General features: G+C 54.7%; 1 protein-coding gene across 8 annotated transcripts in view; it reads right to left on the bottom strand.

Moving 5' to 3' along the window:
- The window catches only part of SLC38A10 (solute carrier family 38 member 10), a 42,794-nt gene that overhangs the window by 6,818 nt on the left and 12,026 nt on the right, over positions 1-23,950 (bottom strand). For 5 of the 8 annotated variants that reach the window (XM_082603278.1, XM_082603280.1, XM_082603283.1 and 2 more), the window contains exons 7-12: positions 22,105-22,207; positions 21,110-21,292; positions 18,722-18,833; positions 17,750-17,856; positions 6,666-6,852; positions 175-342 (exon numbers count right to left, since the gene is read on the bottom strand). In XM_082603278.1, coding sequence (XP_082459404.1) covers positions 175-342; positions 6,666-6,852; positions 17,750-17,856; positions 18,722-18,833; positions 21,110-21,292; positions 22,105-22,207 — 860 coding nt within the window. The remainder of the gene's footprint in view (positions 1-174; positions 343-6,665; positions 6,853-17,749; positions 17,857-18,721; positions 18,834-21,109; positions 21,293-22,104; positions 22,208-23,950) is intronic. The other 3 variants (XM_082603281.1, XM_082603282.1, XM_082603279.1) reach the window with 2 other exon arrangements.

The following is a 23,950-nucleotide window of genomic DNA, read 5'->3' as shown; positions in this document are numbered from 1 at the left end:
GGAGCGGGCGGGGGTGGGGTGGGGGGGTGGTCTGGCCTTCCCTCCCAGGGTGGCCTTCCCTCTCCAGGCCTGTGAACTGAGCTCGTTCCCGACCAACCACGTGGCTGATGTCCAGCTGAGGTCCTTCCCCCGTGGACACAACCCCCCAACCCCCACCCCGGGCCATCACAGCACCTTGACCAGGGCGATCCAGCTGTGCCTCCTCCTGCTTCTCCTTGGCGTCTTCCCTTGGGGGCACATTCACGGGGCCCTTAATCTGGGCCTGCTCCATCTCATCTTTCTCATTTGGCAGCTTCGGCTTATCTCGGCTGTCCTCGGCCACGTCCACAATTGGATTCTGGCCTGTAAGCATGGCACAGATAATTGAGCGGTGTTTCCACATGGCCACACCGCCAATCAGCACGACAACTGGGCAGTTTTCCCTGGATTGTAATCACATTTCCCAGTCGAATGGCAGAGCCTAAGCAGTTATATTTTTCCCTGTTCAATCATTAGCAGCTAAGTAGTATAGAAACCTGTCATTTTTCATGTGTATTCGTAACAAAAATACGTCAAAATGCAATTTACACCTAACTGGGTGCAGAAGAGCGACATCCTGCATAAGCCTGGCCATCACCACCAGGTGGCAGCACGAACCCACCGTTTGAGGCCTGGGGACAGCCATCCTGCCCAAGCCCAACCAACCCCTTGCTGTAGGCCAAAGGGGAAGGGGAGGACGAGGGATGCTTAAGGAAAATGCCTGAGGGAGGTTGATTTGCAATTCTGTCAACTTCTTGCTGCAGAAGTGAAAATTCCTATCAAAAGGAAGGTGAGAAAGAGGTGTAGCCCACAAAGCTGGACCCTCTTGCCTCCCACACATGCCTGCATCCCACAAGCCATCTCATCCTCCAGCAGGTCCAACAGCTCACACCTGCACAGTCACCGCGGGTCCTTGGGGAGAGGTGCACGAGGATGGCCCGCCGAACTGGGCCAAAATGGAGCCTATTAGGAAACTCTCTCCATTAACAAAACCACTTTCTACCTGTTAGGCAAACGTGGCAGAAACTAAAAAACTATCTGGGGAAAAACCACGTTTAAAAAGAATCATTTCGGGGCTTCCCTGGTGGCGCGGTGGTTAAGAATCCGCCTGCCACTGCAGGGGACACGGGTTTGAGCCCTGGTCCGGGAAGATCCCACATGCCGCGGAGCAACTAAGGTCGCGCGCCACAACTACTGAGGCTGCACTCTAGAACCCACGAGCCACAACTACTGAGCCTGCACTCTAGAACCCATGAGCCACAATTACTGAAGGCTGTGCACCTAGAACCTGTGCTCCGCAATGAGAAGCTACTGCAATGAGAAGCCCGCACACCGCAACGAAGAGTGGTCCCCGCTCACGGCAGCTAAAGAAAGCCCGCACGCAGCAATGAAGACCCAACGCAGCCAAAAATAAAATAAAATAGATAAAATTTAAAAAAAGAATCATTTCATCCCAGAGGCCTGAAGCAACTGGTTTCCCCCTTCAGGGCACAAGCTGCCTGCAAAAGGGGAGGCGGAATCCCGAAAGGGCCTCTGGGGGGATTCACGACAGTCCTGTTCAGGTGGGCCTGCTCCCTCCCCCAAAGGAGGAGGAAGGACCAGGCTGACCTGCCATGCTGGCCGGGGGCACCTTCAGCAGCTGAGGTTTAGTGTCCAAACTGGAGGGGGGATCGTGCTGGGCAGGAGCCAGACTCGGGACTCCACAGTTCAATTAAGCCACTGACTCTAATAAGCATGTGGCGTCTTCGCCACACCACAGTTAACCCCCCCATCCCCAGCCCGCAGAGAGCCCTGTGCTCAAAATCAAGAGGTGTCTGTCTATCCAGCGGATCACAAAGTGAAGAAAGGGGGCCGGGAAGGGAAGGAAAAACACAACAAAACAGAAAACTACTCCATTATGTCATAGGAACAAGTCATGTTCTCAGCAGGGAACAAAATCCGTTAGTCGTCAGGCAAAGGAACGACCTGGAGACTCAGGTGTGCAAGGGGCACAGGGCGCACAGCGCAGCCACCCTGCCTGCAGTGGCCGGGCCTCCGACACTTCACAGCTGTCCTCGGCAATGGACATAGCGTTTCCTAAAAGGAACAGAGCTCCTCGCGAGGACAGTTTGCCAGCAATGCCTCTGGGCCACAGTAAAACTAACACAGGACTTCCTAATTAGTAACCGAAAAACAGCCCACACTCCGCCTGCCCTGCGGCTAGGCTCTGGAATGAGGTGCCCGCGGTGGCGCAGACAGGAAATCGCCCATGCAGTCATCGGTCATCACCCCAGGGAAGGACGAAGGCTGCCAGGCCGACCCTGGACCGTTTCTCCTCCTGGAGGCGGCAGTGGGTCAGCGGGGAGTGGCCAGCAGAGGGCGCCTCGGCCTGGAAGGGCCTCCTCTCGTCCTCAAGGTCATGGCCTCTGTTCCCCAAAGTGGAAACCACGCAGACATCCGCCATGCCTGCCTCATTCTGCCGGGCGGTGGAGCATCCCGACCTGCACGGCCTCATCCCACACTCAGACCCTCCTGACGGTGCTTCTGGCCAGGAGCTCCCAAGACAGAAGGGCCGATGGACGGTCACCCATCAGACTCTCCTTCCCATGTCCAGTGCAGGCGCCAGGTGATTCTGTAACTGGCTTAGGGAGACAGAGGACCAAAGGCCATAGACACCTGCAGTTCTAAAATCTGGGTATGTGTGTCAGGTTGCAGGTGCGACGTCCTGAGTAGGCCTGGCCACGGCCAACGAGAATCTGCCTTCAAGGCTGGTTCCACCTTGGAAGACAGGGTCTGGGCCGGGGGCTCCTCTTGGTCGACTCTCCCCTGCAGGACCCCATTCTGAGTCCAGGGGTGTCTCTTTCTGTATCTTGTGATCAGTAAAGATGGAAGCAGTCCTCTCTGACTGCCAAGCACAAAAATAAAGTGACTTTCAAAATCACACCTGAGTCCCATAGATGGAGTCCCTGTTGACTGGAGGGGAACCCCAAGTCCAGGAGACGCACGGGACCCCAGGGCCATGCAGAGAGCAGGAGCAGCCACCAACGTTCCTTTAAAAGGCCAGACGCTGCTCTTGAGTAACTTTCCTGACAACATTCAAAGTGCCCGCCTCGCTGCTGCCCTGAGAAGGTTTTACTTGTTACCCCCCACTCTTCTCGACAGGCAGCAAGAGAAACGCTGACTATGACACCCTTTTGATTGTGCAGGGATCCCAATGGGCCCCTGGACCCAAAGTCCTAGCCGGGTGGCCCGGTGGCCCCATCTGGCTCACCATCACAGCTCTCCTGCAGACAGGCACGTCTGCCCACGGGCAGCAGGTGGAGGGGGCACGGGCCGGTCACTCAGGGCTGGACATGGGAGGCAGCACCCCTCCCGCCCCCAAGGAGTCCTTCTGGATTCAGCCGTGGCTGGCGCGGTTATCTTAGCACCAGTGAAATAAGCTCACAGCCCTGTCCTGACAAACGGGCAGAAAAACTGAAGTCACTCGGCACAGCGGTGTTAATAGCCCCTTCTCGGCAGGGCACAGGGAGAGCTGCGGGGGACCAAGGAGAGAAGGCAGGTGTGGAGCCAGGCCTCCCCGTGGGCATGCCGGCATCTGTCTCAGGAGTTCGGACGATTTCCTGTCTGCGTGCACCGGCAGCTGGCGCAGCAGCACAAGGGACGCATCCTCGGAAGAACAATTAGGTAGGAGCTTCTGGGGGACAAGCTCCCGCTCAGGTCACCTGTGTCCCCACAAGAACGGATTGCTGCCCACAGGCCCCGTCCTGGCCCTTCCTCTTCTTTCCCACCCAGCAGAAGCCGGGCCGTGTCCCTGATGGGGAAAGGGATGAGCTGTATAATGGGTGTGGCCAAGGCGGCCCCCAACACCAAGAGAAGCTGCAGGGTGGGAGGGAGAGGAAGAAAGGGGACAAGGCCACATTCAAAGGAGGAGCTGAGAGTATCATCAACTCTGAACCCACCCGCCAGACCCTCGAGCAGGCCATGAGCCTCAGGTGAGCAGCCTCGTAGCCTTTCCTAAAAGGCTTGGCCTCCCCTTCCATCCACACCAGGTGCGTCCTGGGCTCTACACTTGCTAAGAGTGCCAGGCCGGGGGTGGCCAGTCCCGCATGTCCCCAGGAGGGCGGGACTCCCCCAGTCCCAAGGCCAGCTCGGGCTCTAAGGAAAATTCATACCATTTTGGCCTCTTTAACATCTAAGAGGCCAGTAAACGCACCTCACATGCTGATGGGCAGACGTCTGCAGGGCACGTGGCCAAGGCCCCGCAGGCCCAGCTCTGCTTCAACGAGGCAACCCATCAATGACGGGGAGGCCAGGGGCAAGAAACACGGAGACTGAGTTAAACAAACGGCATGTGGTTCCAAGAGGGGCCATGTGTTTGTTACAGACTCGTGGAAGAAATGGAAACCAGATGTGGCCGCGGCAGCTCCAGGTGAGCCGGGGGCCCGCCTCCACGACAGGATGCAGCTGCTCGTGCAGGCCGTGGGCTGGAGGCTGCACAGCGCCGTGGGGACAGGCAGCCCAGTGCCGACTACGTCAACTAATGCCGAGAAGCCCTACTGGGTGGGCCCACAGCCAGCTGAGATGAGAAACTGGTGTCCGAGTCTAGTTCTGCTGGGGGGTGTCCTTAAAGTACACAGGGCCAGGACACCTGGGGGTGAGGGACCCAGTGGGGCTGCCAACAGGGGTGGAGGAGCAACACCCATCTCCCTCTTCAAGGAGCCTTTTTTCCCATCCAAAGTACTGAATCCATGCAACTTGCTGTGGGATGCCCAGGCAGCTTCTTCTTATTTTTATTTTTTATAAATTTATTTATTTTATTTATTTATTTTTGGCGGCGATGGGTCTTCATTGCTGCGTGTGGGCTTTCTGTAGTTGCGGCAAGCAGGGGCTACTCTTTGCTGTGGTGCGCGGGCTTCTCATTGCGGTGGCTTCTCTTGTTGCGAAGCACAGGCTCTAGAGCACAGGCTCAGTAGTTGTGGCGCACGGGCTTAGTTGCTCCGCAGCATGTGGGATCTTCCCAGACCAGGGCGCAAGCCCGTGTCCCCTGCATTGGCAGGCGGATTCTTAACCACTGCGCCACCAGGGAAGCCCTCTTCTTTATTTTTAAATATTTATTTATTTATTTGGCTGCACCAGGTCTTACTTGTGGCATGCGGGATCTTTGTTGCCACATGCAGGATCTTCGTTGCGGCATGAGGGATCTTTTAGTTGTGGCATGTGGGATCTTTAGTTGTGGCATGTAGGATCTTTTAGTTGCAGCATGCGGGATCTAGTTCCCTGACCAGGGATCGAACCTGGGTCCCCTGCATTGGGAGCGAGGAGTCTTAACCACTGGACCACCAGGCAAGTCCCCCAGGCAGCTTCTGACCACTCTGATTAACTTCTCTGCTGAGCCCCGCTATTCCCAGGGGTCCTCTCTGCAGGGGACCCCCAAAGGGAGAGTCTTCTAGCTGGCCCTCGCCATCCCAGGAAGGCAGAGGAGAGCATGCCTAGCTACTCCGGGCTCAGGGCTCCCCCAAAAGAGCCCCAGGATAGACTGTTCTGCAGGAAGTTGGTGTGGGGTGCTGGCACTGCAGGGGCTTTCTGAGCACAGGGAGGTAAGGCTGGAACAGAGATGGCAACACATCCAAGAGCCCCGTACCTCCGACTGCGGGTAGCCCAGCCCCGCACACACCCAGCACGCTTGCCTCCCCGGACAGCCCTTGGGACCTTTCCTTTTGTCAATCACAGTAGCTGAGGAGACCAGGGCTCCCCTGGGCTTCTTAGCCATCACCACTCAAAGGGACCTGGAATCCACCAGCAACCAGCACTGCTCCCCAAGAGGGGAATGCCAGGCAGGCAGCCTGGAGAATCTCAATCCAAGCCAGGGGTTTCTTTGCAGGGGAGGTAAGCAGACACGCACACACCATTAGTATGAATACACAGAACCCAGCCATTGTCAGGGCAGAAGCCCTGGAATGAACGTTATCATAGAGAGCACCACCCACCAGTACCCGAACCTGATGCCGCTCGGAGCTCCTAGAAGGCGAGAGGCCAGATGGAGGGAGCCCTCCCCGCACCCCTCCCATCTAGGCCTGGGAAGGCCACAGGCTCCAAGACACCTCTTCTCTCCCAATCCCCCCAGATGCAACGGAGCTCCTGCTGTACCCCAGAAAGCCGCGCTTGGAAACCACCCTGCACCCCATGGACCCTGCCACATATGGGCGATGGGGCCACTGCACTGGGGGGCCTTGCAAGGCAGGCCTGCAGCTTATGAGGGAGTGTGGCTCATCCTTCTATCAACGGGCAGGTCAACAAGTAATACATAAAGTGAAACAGGAGACAAAGCTGAGGGGCGTCACTGACTTTGTCCAGGAAAACCTGGCTTAAAATTTACAGCCTCAAAACAAAACAGGCAAACGTGAGCGACACCCCCAAGTTTACTCACCTGTTAGCGCTCTGAATGGGGATGTTCAGATCTCGGCCCTGCTGCCTGCCATCTGTCTGTCCCCTGCACGCAGGTGGCCGCACCCACCAGCCCCCTGGAGGCCCCCCAACCCCCCATCACCCAAACAGGACGGAGGCAACTGGGCAGGTGAGACAGCCTGGAAAGTGCCACCTGGGTCCCCGTGACCCCAGGATGACGCTGCTGGGGTGCCCCCAAGAAGGCTGCAGGCCTGTGTGCATACCTGAGAGCCGCGTACCTGGGAGCCGCGTACCTGGGAGCTGGGCTGCCTCTGCCTTCATTGCGCCCTCAGCCTCTCCAAGTCTGCTGCCTGGGGCTTCCTTTGCCAAGTCCACAGGGGCCTCCTGGCTCACGGACAGGGTGGTGTGTGTGCTGACCACCAGGATGCCCAGGCCGACCCAGAGCACCACCTGGACGAGACAAAGACCCCAAGAGCTAAAGGGGTCATGCAGTCCGTGCGCCCCTGCCCTTCCTGGGGGGTGGGGCACAGCCCACAGAGGCCCCAACCACACTGACCACTAGATGATGGTCACTAACTGATCAGCATGACCGAATCATGGGCCACATCTGCAGGAGCCACACCGGTGATGGGGCCGGTGGGGTGGCGGGGGTGCCGTGAGGGAGCCTGGAGACAGCAGGGGCAGCAAGTATGACACGGAGGGGCCTGCTGGCTGGAGAGACCCAAGCCCACCGGCCAGGCACCCTGGAGAGCCCGGCGGCCATGCCTCCCCACGCCTAATGCTGCAGAGATTGGGTCCCTTGATGGTTCTGGCCAGGAGAGCAAGAATCTTGGGGCATCTGCCTAACCTGAAGGGGGCCCTTGCTTGTCCCACCCCCTCACCCAGTAGAGGGCCCAGACCACTGGGTGCCCGGCTACAAATGACCTATCCCCAATATCACCCAGCAAGCTAGACACACCTGCAGCTGCAGGGCACAGACAAGGAGACGGCTGGGAAGGAGGTGGCTCCATGCGCATCGGTGCTGCCCAGCGAGCTGAGCTGGAGGCACTACTGCTCGCCAAGGGGCCTCGTCCCCACCTGGTCCCTCCTGTTGTGGCCCCCAGGCTGATCATAAGCGCTGCCCTCAGTGACTCAGTACACGAACCCCACGTTGTGTAACTCCGTCTCCCCTGCAGCTCCTGTACACATTGGGCCGACACTCCCCGTGTTACTTCTGCTGCCACAGCAGTGGACGCTGCTCGTTCGGCCCTTCCCAGCCAGGCCCGGCCCATGCAGCTCTGCCCAAGGAGCCGTAACTCCTGGCGCCGCAGAGAGGAGCATGAGGCCGCCTGCCTGAGGAGCCGGGGAGCCCCACCACCCACCTCCACGTGTTCTCAGAGTCAGAACTCAAACCTTTTCCGAAAGGCACGTTGACTCTGAAATGTATCTGTTCAAAAGAACCACTGAGACTTTCCTAGGCCCAACACCATTAGAGAAGAAGGATTTTGCGCAGGAAGAAAGGACCTGTGCTCCTGAAGGTGGGTCCAGCCGACAAGGAGAAGCTTGGGGAGAAAGTCTGTTTCAACCGCTGCCACTCTGGAAACACTGAGCTGGTGCAGGGCTCATGGAAGCAAAATGCTGGCTGTGCTCCGGGCTCAGCCATGGTTCAGGGAAGCCTGGTCAGTACCATGGACTTGAGAGGCCCCTCTGGCACTGACCACCAGCCGGCCTTAGTCAGGTGCGTGTGGGGATATCGTTGGATTTGAGCCCCTGGGGTCTGAGCAGCATCAGAAGACTGTACGCAGCTTGGGGTCAAGAGCTCCTGACTCGCCCCCCACCCCAAGTTATTTTCTTAAAATGTGTGGATTCCCAGCTTCAGCTGTGTGCTCAAAGAGTAGCGTGTTGGGCCTCCCTGGTGGCGCAGTGGTTGAGAGTCCGCCTGCCGATGCAGGGGATACGGGTTCGTGCCCCGGTCTGGGAGGATCCCATATGCCGCGGAGCGGCTGGGCCCGTGAGCCATGGCCGCTGGGCCTGCGCATCCGGAGCCTGTGCTCCGCAACGGGAGAGGCCACAACAGTGAGAGGCCCGCATACCGCAAAAAGAAAAAAAAAAAAAAAAAAAAAAAAAAAAGAGTAGCGTGTTATACCCACTCACCACGAAGGGAAGACTCAAAGAGCAACGGTATCCAGAGGCGACCAGAGTAGTTTTAAAAAGAAACTTTAAATCCCTTGCATCTCGTATTTCTCCAGAGAAACAACAAAAAGAACTTCACGTCCCGACTTGGACCCCATAGCACTGACAGGATGAGGACAAGACCGAGTGAGAGCCCTGAAATACTCCAACGGCCAAAGTGGTTCTGCCTGCGTGGCCGGCCAGAGGGGGGGATGACAGCTCCAGAAGGGCCTCCAAGACAGCGTCAGGTGGGGATGCCAATGAGCCTGGGCTTCACCAGCAGAACCCCATTCCCCTCTGGGCCCTGATTTGGACAGCCCCTAAAATGGTTTTGACACAGAGATGAAGACATCTGCTTGGTTGTTTTTTGTTGGTTTTTTTTTACGGGGACATCACTGAACATTCCACGGGAGACGGACAAGCCAAAGGCAACATTTCATCCGTGGCTTTGAATGATTTATTTCAACCCTCGGCTTTCTGGCCTTAAAGAAACAAATCGCGCACAAAATAAAAAACGTTAACTCCATCAATGCTGGGAGACAGCAAGCTTCCCAAAAAAAGACCAAGAAAGCATCAACTTAAATTCAATTGACGAAGAAGAGCCTGCATGGAGCCAGGAAGCTCTGCCTGGTGTCACACACACACCTGCCACTGCCCCCGGCCCAGTCATCCCACAACCCCACTAGCGAAGTGTGTTCCCTGGCTCCACCCTGTCCAAGAAGATACCCCACTCACGCTCCCCCACCCGGCGGCAGTCTCCACACCACCCTTCGCCGAGACCCCCACTCGTCCCGACACACCTGACTCTCAAGCTGCCCTGGGCTTTGTGGGGTACTTGCCAGTTGACCACTGTCTGAGCACGAGCAGCCTGCTGGCCCTGCCAGAGCCGTTGTAACTGGTCACAGCCCCAGCTCTCCACTCTCACCCTTTGCTTTGAAGAAATGCCACAGGTCCGCAAAAACCCCCAGGCAGGGAAGCCAAAGCTGCCCCAGCTTGAGGCGAGCAGAGGATTAATGCCAGGCTGGCGTCAGCGAGGACGCGGCAGGGCCATGCTTCACACCAAGGGAATCTAGGTCCACTGGTGATGCTGATGCACTGACCAGATCACAGTCTGCAAACAGGCATGTGTCGGGAGGCAAGAGTCAGCCAGAGCCAGGGTGGGAACACGGCCCCCAGGGCAGTGTCAGGAGCTCCAGGTGGGCCAGACTTTGGAAAGGGGCACAGGTGTTGACCAACTCCCTGGGGCAGCCATGACAAGTACGCACTGACCACAGACCCCCACCACCACCCCACCAAAGGCGTGAGGCGTCCATGAGGCCCCAGGGTCACAAGAGGCCAGAGCTCCCAGGTTGCCGCTCTGCCATGAAGTTTGGGAGGCTGATGCCACACATGTGTGAACAGGGACAGTCATCAGTTCCCCCAAAGTCCTGATAAGGAAGAGAGGCTGCTCCCAGAAGAAGGGGCCACAGCAGAGGTCTGTACTGCACCAGCCAGCAGTGACGGAATGATTGGGAACACAGGGGGAGCCAGCTGGGGTACAGGGCTGTCATGGCCTCAAGATGGGGACAGGAGGGTACCTGTGCCTGCAGAACCCGTCTTCCAGGTACAACTTCCTGCAAGTCCAGAGCTGCTTTGAAACGGGACAAGGTTGGTGAGCGAGCCGGGTGCACCAGACGTCTGATCACGCAGCCCTGACTTCTGTTCTTCTTAACCAGTTGCAGAGCCACCAGGAGAAACGCAAACACATCCTGACGTCTCAGCCCAGGTACATACGGCAAAACCAGGGGCTTGGCCTGGGGACCATGTGTGATGTGACACCCCAAGGCTCCCAATCTGCTGGGGTCCCCAACTCAGAACCAGAGACAAGCCCTGGCCGGGAAGAAGGTGTCCCCTTTCACTGCTCACATGTGAGACTGAAGATGTACACGTTCAAACGAAACCACCTTGAGGCAGTGGCTCCAGAGCCCGCCCTGTGCACCCCAATTTGGGTCTTCAGGGCAGTGTGATCAGGGCACGGCAGGCATCCTAGCCCTGAGGCCAGGGCAGCACACTGTGGGTGGGGTCCAACAGGTCCTGGTGCGCTTTGTGTCCCTGTCTCACGAGCACAGCGGTGCCCTCTGGCCCTCCCTGCGGATGCTCCCCAGTGCTCTGCATGAGGACAGCTATGGAGGCTGGTGCCGCTCCGGCTCAGGGCTCCACTGCCTCCCCTGAGTCCCAGGTGGCCCTGCTCCCCCTGCTGGCTCCCGGCTGCAGCATCAACTCCGGACGGTGAAACCCACCCCTTCCGCCTCAGCCCCACTGGAGAGACCCTCTGAGTTCTCGAATTTTCAAGATAAAGGATGAACTAGTGATGACAGATAAGGTTTCTTTTCGATTTGCTAAGGGCCAACTGTGTTTTCACGGTCCCTGCTTATTCTTCTGAGGACATTTCTCAGAATACTCTTTCATGCCATTCTCTGGCACAGCTGTGATGGGCCCATCACCCGTGCCCCCCACCTTCCCTGGCTCTTCCCGAGGTCCGGGGCCAGGAACAAGCACCCCTGTGCCAGCAGCGCTCAGGCATCTGGGGCAAGTAGACTCGGGCTGACGCCAGGTCTGTGCCATCCTAGGGAGCAGCAGCCGGAGCTCCCAGGACAGGAGGGACACACCCCAAGCGGGTACCCTCCAGGCCCTAGGTCTGCACACCAGACTCCAGCCACATTTCTTTTTTTTTTTTTTTTTTTTTTGCGGTGTGCGGGCCTCTCACTATTGTGGCCTCTCCCGTTGCGGAGCACAGGCTCCGGACGCACAGGCTCAGCAGTCATGACTCACGGGCCCAGCCGCTCTGCAGCATGTGGGATCTTCCCGGACCGGGGCACTAACGCGTGTCCCCTGCATCAGCAGGCGGACTCTCAACCAGCCACATTTCTGAGCATGCCCCTTGCAAGGCTCATTTTCCTCAAAACATGAAAACTCCATGTTCAGAAATAAAACAGCAGGGCAAACAGACGGTATGCCACGGTCAGATGGTTGATTCTAGGACTGATCTGCGATGTACCTCACCAACACAATAAGTCCAAAGGGGAAACTTTCCATCTTCTCTGCCCGTAGTCAGAAAGTAGTTAATATAATTTAATATGCTTTCCAGTTTTTGTTTGTTTGTTTGTTTTGCGGTACGCGGGCCTCTCACTGCTGTGGCCTCTCCCGTTGCGGAGCACAGGCTCCGGATACGCAGGCTCAGCAACCATGGCTCACGGGCCCAGCCGCTCCGCGGCATGTGGGATCCTCCCGGACCGGGGCACAAACCTGTGTCCCCTGCATCGGCAGGTGGACTCTCAACCACTGCGCCACCAGGGAAGCCCTGCTTTCCAGTTTTAAAAATCCATAGTGACACAGGCACAGAGAGACGTCTCTTTAACGCGATTCTGCATGTGTTCACGTCTACAGACACGTGGGGGCGTTTGAATGTGCATGTTCATTTCTGTACGTGAAGCCAAAACCAGCATTACACTCGACAGTTCAACACTGGAAGCTGTCCCAGCTGAGTTGGGAAGACGACTAGCTGCCCCCCGCCACCCCTGCCAGCGCCACGGCGAGAGGTGTAGGACGACACAGATGAGAGAGAAACAACTGGAAAGGGGGAGGTGAAATTAACAAGAGATGCTGTAAGGTCAGAAGGTAAAAAAAAGTTAATATATGAGTATCTACAGCCTCCCTACGTACAAACAATCAGAAAAGGCAGAGGAAGGAGAGGTCCTAGTATCACAGGCACATGTAGCAGAGGGATGCTGGTCCAGTAGACGGAGACGGGGAAGGGGGGCTGAGTGCAGCTGTGACGACTGAACACCACGCCCCATTATCACACTGGGAGGCTCACAAATACACTCTGCAGATTAGCCAGAGTATCAAGGGAATGATTCTTTCCAAATTTATCTACAGCTTCAACGAATTCCAATTAGACCAAAACCAAAAAGGTGGATTTATTTTTGTTAAGAATCAGATCAGCTGACTGGAACATTCACATAGAAAGTAAACAGGGAGTTCCCTGGTGGCCTAGTGGTTAGGATTCTAGGCTTTCACTGCCGTGACCTGGGTTCAATCCCTGGTTGGGGAACTAAGATCCTGCAAGCCACATGGCGCAGCCAAAAAAAAAAAAAAGTAAGCAAGCAAGAACATCCAGAAATGTCATTAATGAAAGAAAAGAGATTAGAATTAAAACGTTTTCAGAGCCACACAACAAGGGAGCACCAGCACAAGACTGGGTAATTAAAACAGCGTGGATGGCCACGTCACTGGACGGGACATCCAGGAAATTAAAATACAAGTCCCAAATGAGCCCAAATACATACAAGAACTTAATATACAGGAGCAGTAACATTTCATATCACTGATGGACTAACAGTGTTCTGACAACTAGAAAGCCATCTAGAAAAACTGAGGATAACTACTTTGTTTCTTACACCAAAATAGAATACCGATGGGTCAAAGATTTAAATGGAAAAATGAAATCATGGAATTACTAAAAGAACTGAGGGAAGAATTCCTTAAAATAATACTGGAGTGGGAGGGTCATTTTAACAATGACTTTTTTCTCTCCTACAAAGAGTCTGATAGACTAAAACACTGGTACTTCACCAACTGGGAAAAACATTTGCAATCTGGCAGGCAATGGGCCAATTTCCTCATATTATAAGGAGTTCCTAAAACTCACCAAAATCCCCAATTGAAGACTGGCGAACAACCTCAGCAGCTAAGACTTGAGGGGCAAGAGACTCCAGAGAACAGATAAGCACCGAGGGGCCACCAGGCCAGGCTTTTCCCAGTCAGCAGTGCTGAGCAGCCCTGGAGCCTGCAGACACACAGGCTGGGCCCAAGGCATTAGACGTCAGGGCTCCCCAGCAGCCAGAACCGGAGGGGCTACAATCCTGGAGAAGAGGAACCCTCCAAGGATGCACCCACGTTCTGTGTTCAGTTCTCCCCTGAGGTACGTGCCAGCCACCAGCTGGGCAGAGTCGTGCAGAGAGCAGTTGCCAAGAGGATGAAAGCTAAGCAGAGAATTTAGCAATCTGCGGGCAATTGCATTGAGACTTGGGAAGGGCTACACTCTAGGAGTGAGGGCAAACCTGAAACAGATTGGCCTCAAGTGGACACAGGCCTTCTGCCCATCCTCTGTCTGCTGGACAGAGGACAACATCATCCAGAGCCTCCACGATTTCTCATATACACCTACACAAAGTACCAAGCATGTCAGGGGACAGGACCAGGCCCCAGAAAACCAAGAGGGTGCAAAGGATTAATATAAACAAACTGACTATTTGAACAATAATAATGATGTCTTGTGGTATTTAAAATATATGTAAAATTAAAATACATAAAAACAATAGCACCGAAGGCCAGAGGAAGGTAAATGGAGTTAAAATATCATTGGATAGTTACCTCATCTGGGAGCAGTTAAAAAAAAACTAACTTACGGTCAACTCTAATAAGCCAAGGATTCATATTAAACTGCCTTGTATAACCACTAGTAGAACAGAAATGTACAACAGCTAATAGAAGAACAGAGAATAAATACTTAAAATGCTTGATTTATCCAAAAGGCAGCAAGCAAAAAAGAAACAGAAAAAAGAACAGATGGGACAAATAAAAAACAAAGAGTAAGACGGAAGCTTTAATCCCCCCAAATCAGTAATTTTATTAACTGTAAATAGTCTTAAATACTCCTATCATCAGGATGGATCAAAACAAAACAAAACAAAAACCAACTAAATGCTCTTACCCCAGACATACCTTAAATATAAAGGCATGGAGAGATCAAAAGAGAAAGGATAATAAAAACAATATTGTGCAAATATAAACCCCAAATAAAGCTGGATTAGCTACACTGTATCAGACAGGGCTGCCTTTAAGGAGAGAAGCATTTCCAAAGATAAAAAGGGACATTTCACAACAAAAAGGGTCAGTTTAATAAGATATAGCCATTTTAAAACTGTATGCTCCTAATAACATAGCTTCAAAACAAAAAGCAAAAATTGATATAATAAGACAAATAAGCCTATAATTAAAGTGGGAATTGTCATACCTTTTTCATAACTGAAACACAAGAAGATTAAAGAATCAGTAAGAATATGTAAAATCTAAAAATCACAGTTACTAAACTCAACTTAACCACACGTTGGATGCATACTGCATCCAACAACTGCAGACTCTACAGACAGCTAAACAGCCATCAGAAGAGACCATCTGCTGGGCCCCAACAAATGTCAAAGGACTGAAGTTCTTCAGCTTGTGTTCTCAAATCACACTGGGACTGTGCTCGAAATCAATAAAAGAGAGTCCTGTAAAATCCCCCAAAGTTTGGAAATCTAAAGAAGCTGCTGGTGACAACCAGCTAGAGTCCCCAAAGGGCTGTAGACAAAAGGGGGTTCCGATGAGGAAAGGTTTGAGATCTGCCTCAGGAGGAGCAGAGGAGTCAAGAGCAGAGCTAATATAACCTAATGTGCAGGACCCAGTGCAAAATGAAGCTGTGGGGCCTTTTACCCAAAAATCAGGTAAACAGTACCATTAAAAGTACTAAAATGTTTTCCCTTTCTTCTGTGGTCTCTCTCACAACTCGTTACAGTGTGTTTTCTGTTTGCGACTTCGCTGTTAGAGAAAAAGTGAAAATTTTATATTATTAGCATTAAAAATCCATAAATAAAGGAAGAAGCCAGTGGTGAAATAAGAAATAAGGATGGGGCTTCCCTGGTGGCGCAGTGGTTGAGAGTCCGCCTGCCGATGCAGGGGACACGGGTTCATGCCCCGGTCCGGGAAGATCCCACATGCTGCGGAGCGGCTGGGCCCGTGAGCCATGGCCGCTGAGCCTGCGCGTCTGGAGCCTGTGCTCCACAACAGGAGAGGCCACAACAGTGAGAGACCCACGTATCACAAAAAAAAAAAAAGAAAGAAAGAAAGAATGGAAATTAGGAAAAGTTGCAAAATGAATGATGATGTCAAATCTTCAATTCTATAGTTTGATGCAATCCCAGTCAAATGCCAACAGCTGAGAAGCCACTTCTAAAACTGACTTGGGGGACGTCCCTGGAGGTCCGGTGGTTAAGACTCTGCGCTTTCACTGCAGAGGGCACGGGTTCCATCCCTGGTCGGGGAACTAAGATCCCACATGCTGCGTGGTGTGGTCAAAAATTTTTTTTAATTAAAAAAAATAAAATTGAGTTGGAAATGCAAACAGCCAACAATAGGAAAGGCCATCTTTAAAGCAGCCAGCATCAAAACTCCCTACAAAGCCTCAGCAACCAACACAGGGTAGCGCTAGTGTGGGAGAGACTGACAGACCAGTGAATGGGAGTTCCCAGCCTCACACGCGCACAGGTGACTGATGACAATGGTGCCGCAGCAACGCTGGGGCAAGGGGTTGCTGCTCAACTGGAGAGTCACACAGAACACGACCCCTGCCCCCTGCCACACACCAAGCATTCCAGATGGGAAGTAGATCTAAATGTGAAAGAGAAAATACAAGGCTTCTACAGTATGACAGAGTAGACTGTCTTCAGGACCTGGGGATAAGCAAAAGTTTCCTAAGTAGTACATAAAAAGCACACAGCAAAAGAAAAACTCAAAAAACTGAACTACACTGAAATTACGAACATCTGTTGATCAGAAGGTGTCGTTTAGAAAGTGAAAAGGCAGCCAAGAGTGAGACAAAACATTTGTAATATATACTTCTGAAAAAAGTCTTATATCTAGAATCTTTTACAAACCTCTACAAATCAATAAGAAAAAAACCCAATAGTTAAAAAATGGGCAAGACTTGAAAGGCGTTCACAAAGAAGACACCCACACGGCTAACAAGAGCATGAAAAGGTGCTCAACAGTCATCTGGAAATTGCAAATTAAAACCCAAATGAGGTACTGCTACACGTCCATTGGAAGGGCTAGAATCTGAAAAAGGGACAGTAGATGTTAAAGCAACTAAAATTCCAATATGGTGCCTGAGGACCACTTTGGAAAGCTGGAAAAAGTCTGGCAAAATCTACTAAAATTGGACAGACATAACCTCAGGACCCAACCATTCCGCACCTAGGTGAATAACCAACAGAAGTGCACACACGCTGCACCAGGAGAGACGTGCAGAGCAGCCCTTCCAGGACACTGTGCTCTGGATGACTGTAGATTCCTACAGTGGAGAATCACATGGCAGGGAAGACGGGCAAACCACCCCTGGCCACCCCGGCAGTAACGCGGAGGAACTCAGGCATGATGCTGAGTAAGGAGGCTAGACACACGCCGACACTTCCTGTGAGACTACATTTGTACTAACTTGAAAGGCAGGCAAAATTATTCCAAAATGTTAGAAGACAGACAGGTAGTAACCTTAGTGGAGGAAAGACTGTGGGGAGCCCCAGGGAAGCTTCAAGTGCTGGAATGTTCCGTATCTGGCCTGGAGGTGGTTCCAGGTGTGGAACTTAGCCGACATGTATCAAGCTGTACGTGAGAATTATGTGTTTTGCCATATGTATACTATGCTCCTAAAAATTTACCAAAATCAACTGATAAGAAAAAGCTCAACAACTCCATTAAAGGTGAGCAAAAAGCACGGACAGTTCGTGGAAAGAGAAACGCTCACCTTCACTCCAGGGCAGCCGAGACTTGCCACCACCCTCGGGCTGACGGAGGGGAGAGGCAGAGCTTGGCTGCTAAGCAGCAGCGCTGACCTGCACACGGGCCCTTGGGGGAAAGCTCCCACTCCTGACATAGGGATCCCAGGGCCCGGAGAGCTTCCTATAGGTACTTTCTCAAATAGACAGAAACGCTCGTGGGCACAGATAGTCACCATGGCATTGTCTGTAACAGTGAAAGACTGGAGAGGTGACACCAACAAGACAGTCCCCAGCGAGACAGTGCGGGTGTCCTCAGGAGGGGATGGAGACGGGGACGTGAGCGTGTGGCACACACAGATAATCCAGTCACCGTAAAAACAAGTGGGGGAAAGCGGTTCAGCACTCAATGCTCAGATAAGCATGGTCAGCAGCTCAGCTCGGCGGCCCTGCGGTGCAAGGCTGCTCACCTTGGCTTAACCCCACGTTTCTCAGACCTACAGGACAACGATCCTTTTGTGCTAAGAAACACGAGTTCACAGGAACTTCAGAGAACACCACCTCCTGCTCTCCCCAACCCAGACCCGCCCTGAGTGGGGCTGAGAGCGCTGCGCAGCACGCACCTGGGAAGAGAGGGAGTTCTTGTGGATCTTCTTATAGATCAGCGCCGGGCAGATGAAGCAGATGAGGCTTCCCATCGTGGCGCCCGTGAGGCCCAGGATTGTCTCCACTGGGAACAAGAGTGACAGGGAGGGGTGAGCTTCCAGCGAGCAGGCTGAGGAGTCTTGCCACTAAGGCGCATCTACGCGTGCCGCCGGACAGCAGCGAGGAGCGGGGCACAGCCTTCTGTGCCCGCAAGGACCCTTAGGGTGTCCGATCTGACAGCGTCGGGCCAGGCGCCTCAGGCAAGTCCCCTCCACTCTGTACCTCAGCTTCCTCGCCAGTGAGGTGAGGCTAACAGCACTGCCCGCGCCATGCTGGGTCCACAACGCTGTTACGGCTCCTCGTGGAGCGTCCAGGTGGCCAGCGGGGGCTTCTGGGCCGGATCATCTTACATCACCCCACCTGCTGCCCAGTGAGTGACCGAGCAGGGCCTGTCCTGGTTGCGTGGGGAAGCTGGGAGCCTGGAGTGTGGGGCCTGGGGGTCGCTACCTGGAGGGCATGCGGGGCCCACTCGATGTCTGAGGACAATGAGCTTTGTCTGTGCCGGAGCAGGACATCGGACAACAGAAATCTTGCCCAGGGCCCTTCCCTTTTCCCTCGGTGATGTGTCAATGAAATCAGGAGTCAGCAGTAAGGAGCTGCTTTATAACCACTAACTTCACACATCAGGCCTGGACCCCGCATCGCAGCTCCCACCCACGTGTCTGTGGTCACATCAAGCTGCAGCGTTTTCTCCCAAGCCTCTCTCAGGGAGCCAAAGAAAAAAGCGCCCAAGAGTCTCTAGACTTTTTTTTGACCAGAGAGGATGGTGGTGAGATTCTGAGCATCTTGGCTGAACACCGAGACTTGAGGCAGGGGTGCACCACAGCAGGAAGGGGGCGCGGGGCAGAACAGGCCGGCGGGAGGCCAGCCGCTGGAGCGGCCCCACTTACCATTTGGGATCATGATTCCACCGACCATGGTTCCAAACACAACCGAGAGGGTGAGGGCTTTAAACCGCAGGGGCGGCATGTAGCCTCCGGCGGCAAAGGTCCCGTCTTTTTGCTGAAAGAAAATAAAAATAAGGTTCTGAAATGACCCATTTCCTCTCCACCCTGCAGTGAGCAGGTCCTCAAAGGGCTCTGCCAACACCCAGGTAGGTCTGCCCGGGAGGTGGCAGGCAAGCACTCTGGGCACAGGCAGATGTGCCTGAACGTGAACCTGCAACCAGAACCGCGGACCCCAGGAAGGTCCAGGCTGCTTCTCACAGCAGCTACGGTGGTAAATAACAACTTCGTTCTGAGATACGAGAACAAATCCTTCTGTTCTCCTTTTAGAGCAATGCCGTGAGAGAGGTTTTTAAAAATACTGCCTAGCAGGGGAAACAGAACACATCCCCAGTTCACAGTGACACGCAGTGGGTTTCAGGGTGCGGTGGGCCCCCCAAGCACACAGACACGCTCGGCTGCGCCATCCTCGTCTCCAGCAGGCGCGTCCAGGAAGAAGACAAGGGGACAAGTCAAGTCATTACATGCTGTAATCAAGCCAAAGAGACCACCTCTGGCCTCACCTCCGCATCCATAGGCACAGGGGCACCAGAAGCACCTCATCAGGCTGTGGTGAGGTCCAAAGGAGGTGATGGAAGTGAAGCTTCTAGAACAGTGCTGTGCACACAGGAGGGGCTAGCCACGATTACTATTGCTGGGCTAGGAAAACACCACTCAAGTGAAGCTTCAGACCCTTCCAGAACTACAGTTTGGAGGCACCCAATATCCAGAATTGACTTGCACAGGCAGCTTTCTTAGGACAGACTAGTGAGGGAGGTTGTTAGGCCTACACCCTCTGACTCAGAATCCCACAGAAATTTACCCAAGAAACACTCTAAGAGGAGAAGAAGAAATGGGCAGCTACATGCAGGAAGGGGATCACGAGAGTCACCCGTGATAGGTCAAGGGTGAAAGGCCAGCAATGAACAGGAAGTGAGAGCAAGGGCTTAGTGATGCTGGGGGTTTCTATGGATACACATGGACTAAAGACAGGAGAAAACACAGTGAGAGGAAATCTGCCAAGAGATGCACACAAACGCCAAGGGGAGCAGAACGGGTCATTCGAATGAGGATGGAGGCATGCAGGTAAGTTTTCCACTTGAATTAACATTTCCTTTAATATCGCTACTGATGTTCTAATTTAAAAAATCACAAAAACATGTTATTTACAGAAACACAAATGCTGTTCAGATATGAAGTACATGTTTGCATCAAACAGAGGACCCCATGGCCGCATAAGCTGGCCTGCCACGCCCCCCGGGGGACAGAGCCTTGCTTGGTGCCCAGGTGCCTGAACAGCTAACAGGGGTGGGGCAGGCAGCCAGTTCTTCAGGACTGGGGCTCTGCCGCAAGGTGTTGACCATGGTGGCAGAATCCGTGGGAGGCTGCCTCAACCATGCGCCAAGCCACATGGACAAGACCGGTTCCGGCTGTCCTGGAGGCCTAGGCAGCCACGCAACCCGTCTGCCTACCAGACTCTCCCCTCCCCGCCACCATGGCCTAAGCAGTTCAAGTGGCCACCAGGAGTCCTGGCTGACGCCACAGACCAGGCTCAAGGACTCGGGCGGGGACACAAGAACCACCGCAGAGAGACAGGGCCAACCCCAAGCCCTCGCCCTGGGGCACGAGCTACCACGCTTGCACCTCTTGTGTCAACTGGGCAGGAGTTAGAGAGCCAGGGGAATGGGGGTTCCCACTGTACATTTGGAAAACTGCTTACACAGGACTGCATGGCGCTGGGCCTACACACACAACAGCAAACGACACTCAGCCTCTCTCAAGGTTCAGATGTCGTTTGTCAAATTATCAAAACTTTCCCTTACACAAACGTAAAGAGAATGGTGGCCTGAGCCCAGCGTTCATCTGCCCACCGGGCCGGCCACTATCAACTCCTGTCAGTTAAACCGGCTCTTCTGAGTTGCCAACCACTCCTCTCCCACAGGGTTGTGCTGAAGCAAGCCCCTGATTTCCTGCTACTTCTCCGATATGGGGGACAGCAGGGAGGTCACAGGACACGAGCCTAACCTGCTTGGACACTGGGCCTGACTCCACACCTCCTGCTGGAATCGACCCGATTGATCTGGGGCTCTGTTCTCCAAAGTTGGTTAAAAAAAAGATCCCTATTAAAAGATTTCATTTTAATTGGAGTTTTAAATTTTTAACTAGGAAAAACTCTGCCTACTACCACCCAGGAAAATAAAGAACTAGCAAAAGCCACCTGAGGACAACATAACTGAGACCAGGACAGAGACAATTCCCAGCAGAACGCCGTCCGAGGGGCCCTGAGCACCTTACCTGCTGCTCGAAAAGCAGCGTGTTCAAGGCCTGTCTGCAGGGCAGGATCATCATGGGGAAGCCCACGGCCACGGACATCATGAAGCCCACACGGATCATCTCGGTCACCAGGTTGGAAGGGAAATGCATGAGCACGTTGCCCGCGGTGGCCTCGGTGAAGCTCACGTAGCCGAAGAAGCCCACCTGCGGGGGGATGACAGAGGGATGGCGGGGGCATATGGTGAGAGGGACGCATCCTCCCCGGAACAGCCGCAAGCCTCATCACGAGCAGCTGCAGCAAGACCAAGGCCCCCCAGCTCCTGGCTCGTAAACAACCTCCTTGACAAGCAGAGGCTGAAGGCCTAAAGGTGAGAGTCCGACGTGGCTTCTCCCCACTTGGACAACAGGGCACCAAGAGAAGGGAGCTGCCTGCATGGAAAGGGAGCACCGGAATGCCCCAGGGGCCCCGCAGAGGGGCTGGACTTAATCTGGCTCAAAACCCAAACCATGGGGTAAATCAAGGTCCCCACGAGCTCAGGCTCAGCGTGGACAACAATCTGACGGACCATTTGTAAAAATCGACAAGAATGGCAGAACCACAAAGTTCAGGGAAACAAGCCAGACTCTCAGTGAATTTATATCTCTATTTGCCACGTAAAAAAACAACGAAGAGGAGAATTAAGAAAACTGGAGGGAAAATCTACCAAAACATGAACTGTATCTGCATCTGTGGGCTGGAACTTGTGATGTTCTTTCTCTGCTATTTTACTCTCTCCAATTTCTCACTGATGGACCACCTTTCTACAGCAAATCAGCAGAGGTCTTGGGGAGGCTTCAGACTCTGCGCTGAGGCACCCGTGCTCCTCCCGGGATGGGGACAACACCACCACCTGGGGAGCGGGCTCGCAGGTGGCCCTGGCGCTGAGCGGGCACTGGGATGAGAAGGAGCGAGGGCAGGCCTGCGCTGGGGGACCGGAGGAACTGTGCAAGGGGGTGGGGTGTGAAAGGGTTCCTACCATGACATAGAAGGTGGTGACCACGTTGAGGGAGGAGGCGAAGATGGAGCTCATGGCTTTCACTGATGGCTCATCCAGGCTGTCATAGGTGGGCAGGACCTGGCTGTATAAAAACGAGCGACTTCACGGAGCCAATTCCAGAGATAGACACACCTCCCCCAGAGCCCCAGCCGAGTCTCCAACACCTGCCTTCCCACCACGCTGGCCACCACCAGAGCCGAGGCTGAGCTCTCACAATACTACAGACAGTACTCAGAGCCCTCCCCGAACGTGCTCTCTGTAAACATTTCAGAAGTGCCACAGGATGAAAGGCCGTTTGTTCCACTGCAGCAGGAGCGTGACCGCTCCGGGCTGGGCTGAAGCACCCCATGTTTACAGGGGAAGCAGGAAGCGGTTCAGAGCATCGCTGTCAAAAGAATGGAAAGTTAAACAAACAAGCCGGGCTGCCTGCCCATCTCAGCGCCTCAGCGAGGGGCTCAGAGCCGGCGTGGACCCAGCTCTGTGACGGGAAGAGTGGCTTCAGTCCCACGGCCCACAGCCAGCAGGGCAGCGCCGCCGGGCCTGGGAGGGATGCGTCCATGCAGGCTCTCTGCAAACAGCAGGCAGGGCCCCTGCACCTGCGAGAGGTGGGCCCCACAGAGGCCGACAGGAAGGGGTGGGGGGGTAGGGAGCCGGGGGCGGGTTGGTTGGGGGGGACAGGGGGCTCCTGTGCAGCCCTGAGAGGAGAAAGCAGGGTGACGCTGTGCTGAAGGCTCAGGCTCAGCAGCAAGGGAGACGGGGCCAGCGGTCACGCCACGCGGGAGGCCGGGAGGGGGCGCGTCAGGACATAAATGAAACCACAATAGTCAGCGGAGCCAAATCCCAAAACCGCCTTAAAAAAAGTGAAAGGAGAACAAAGAGGACCCGCTAACGTTATTAACCGCAAATGACAAGGACGAGGATGGGGGAGGCCTGGCCGGCAGAAGCTGGCACCGTCCCCCGGCCCTGCACACCAGCCCATCAGCTACCCCCAGTGGGCAGGGGTCACAGCAGACAGCTGTCCTCACCTCGGCCCGGCGGAGGGCAGCGGGTGGCCACACGCCCATGCAGCCCAGGGAGGCGGCAGAGGACCTGCAGGGGAACTGGCACCATCATCTGGACGCTGAGCAGCTCCTTGGGCCAGAGTGGGGTCCATGCCAGGGAGCCCCAGCACCAGATCTCAGGACAAGGGCGTCCCGCCCCGGCCCCCAGCACACACAGGGAGAAGTCCCTGCCCTAGAGCCGCTGACACTGAGGGGAGGGGGCTGTGCCCTGAATGTGGGGATGGATGTGTATGGAACGACCACGGTCCCCGCCTTGCTCCAATCCTGCCTGGGCCCCAAGGACCCCTGATGGTGGCAGCCAGACCCCCGCGGTGGGCCAACCCAGCACCCGCAGAGCACTTGCCCACCTCACTGAGCAGCTCTGTGACTCAGTTTACCTGAGTCAGAGGAGTCCGCCTGTCCCCCTGCACAGCCTGGGCCTCCACGTGCTCAGTGCTCTCTCCGAGCTTCTCTGGGCCGCAGGGCCAAGTGGTCCTGCACCACCACGTACTCATTTACTGTGAAGTCAGACCAGAAAGGGCCACACAGTGATGGCACAGCAGAGACCCGGCCCGTCCAGGACGGGGAGACCAGCCACACAGCCGGGCCCGTGGTCACCCGGCAAGAGCAGCAGGGCCCCCGCCCCACACGTGCTCTGGGGCAGACCTGCAGGGGAGGGAAGAGCCGTCTCTGCCCTTGGATGCCCCCAGCTCTGGACCCCTCAGCACCACTCCCCAGGGAACGTGAGTGCCTCTGCAGGCCCCGTGCCCTCCGTGAGCAGCAGA

The sequence above is a fragment of the Mesoplodon mirus genome (assembly GCF_964341445.2).
Source record: "Mesoplodon mirus genome assembly, chromosome: 18".
In the NCBI taxonomy this organism is placed as follows: Eukaryota; Metazoa; Chordata; class Mammalia; order Artiodactyla; family Ziphiidae; genus Mesoplodon; species Mesoplodon mirus.
The sequence above is the reverse complement of the archived record's forward strand: the minus strand, read 5'-3'. Positions and strand labels throughout refer to the sequence as shown.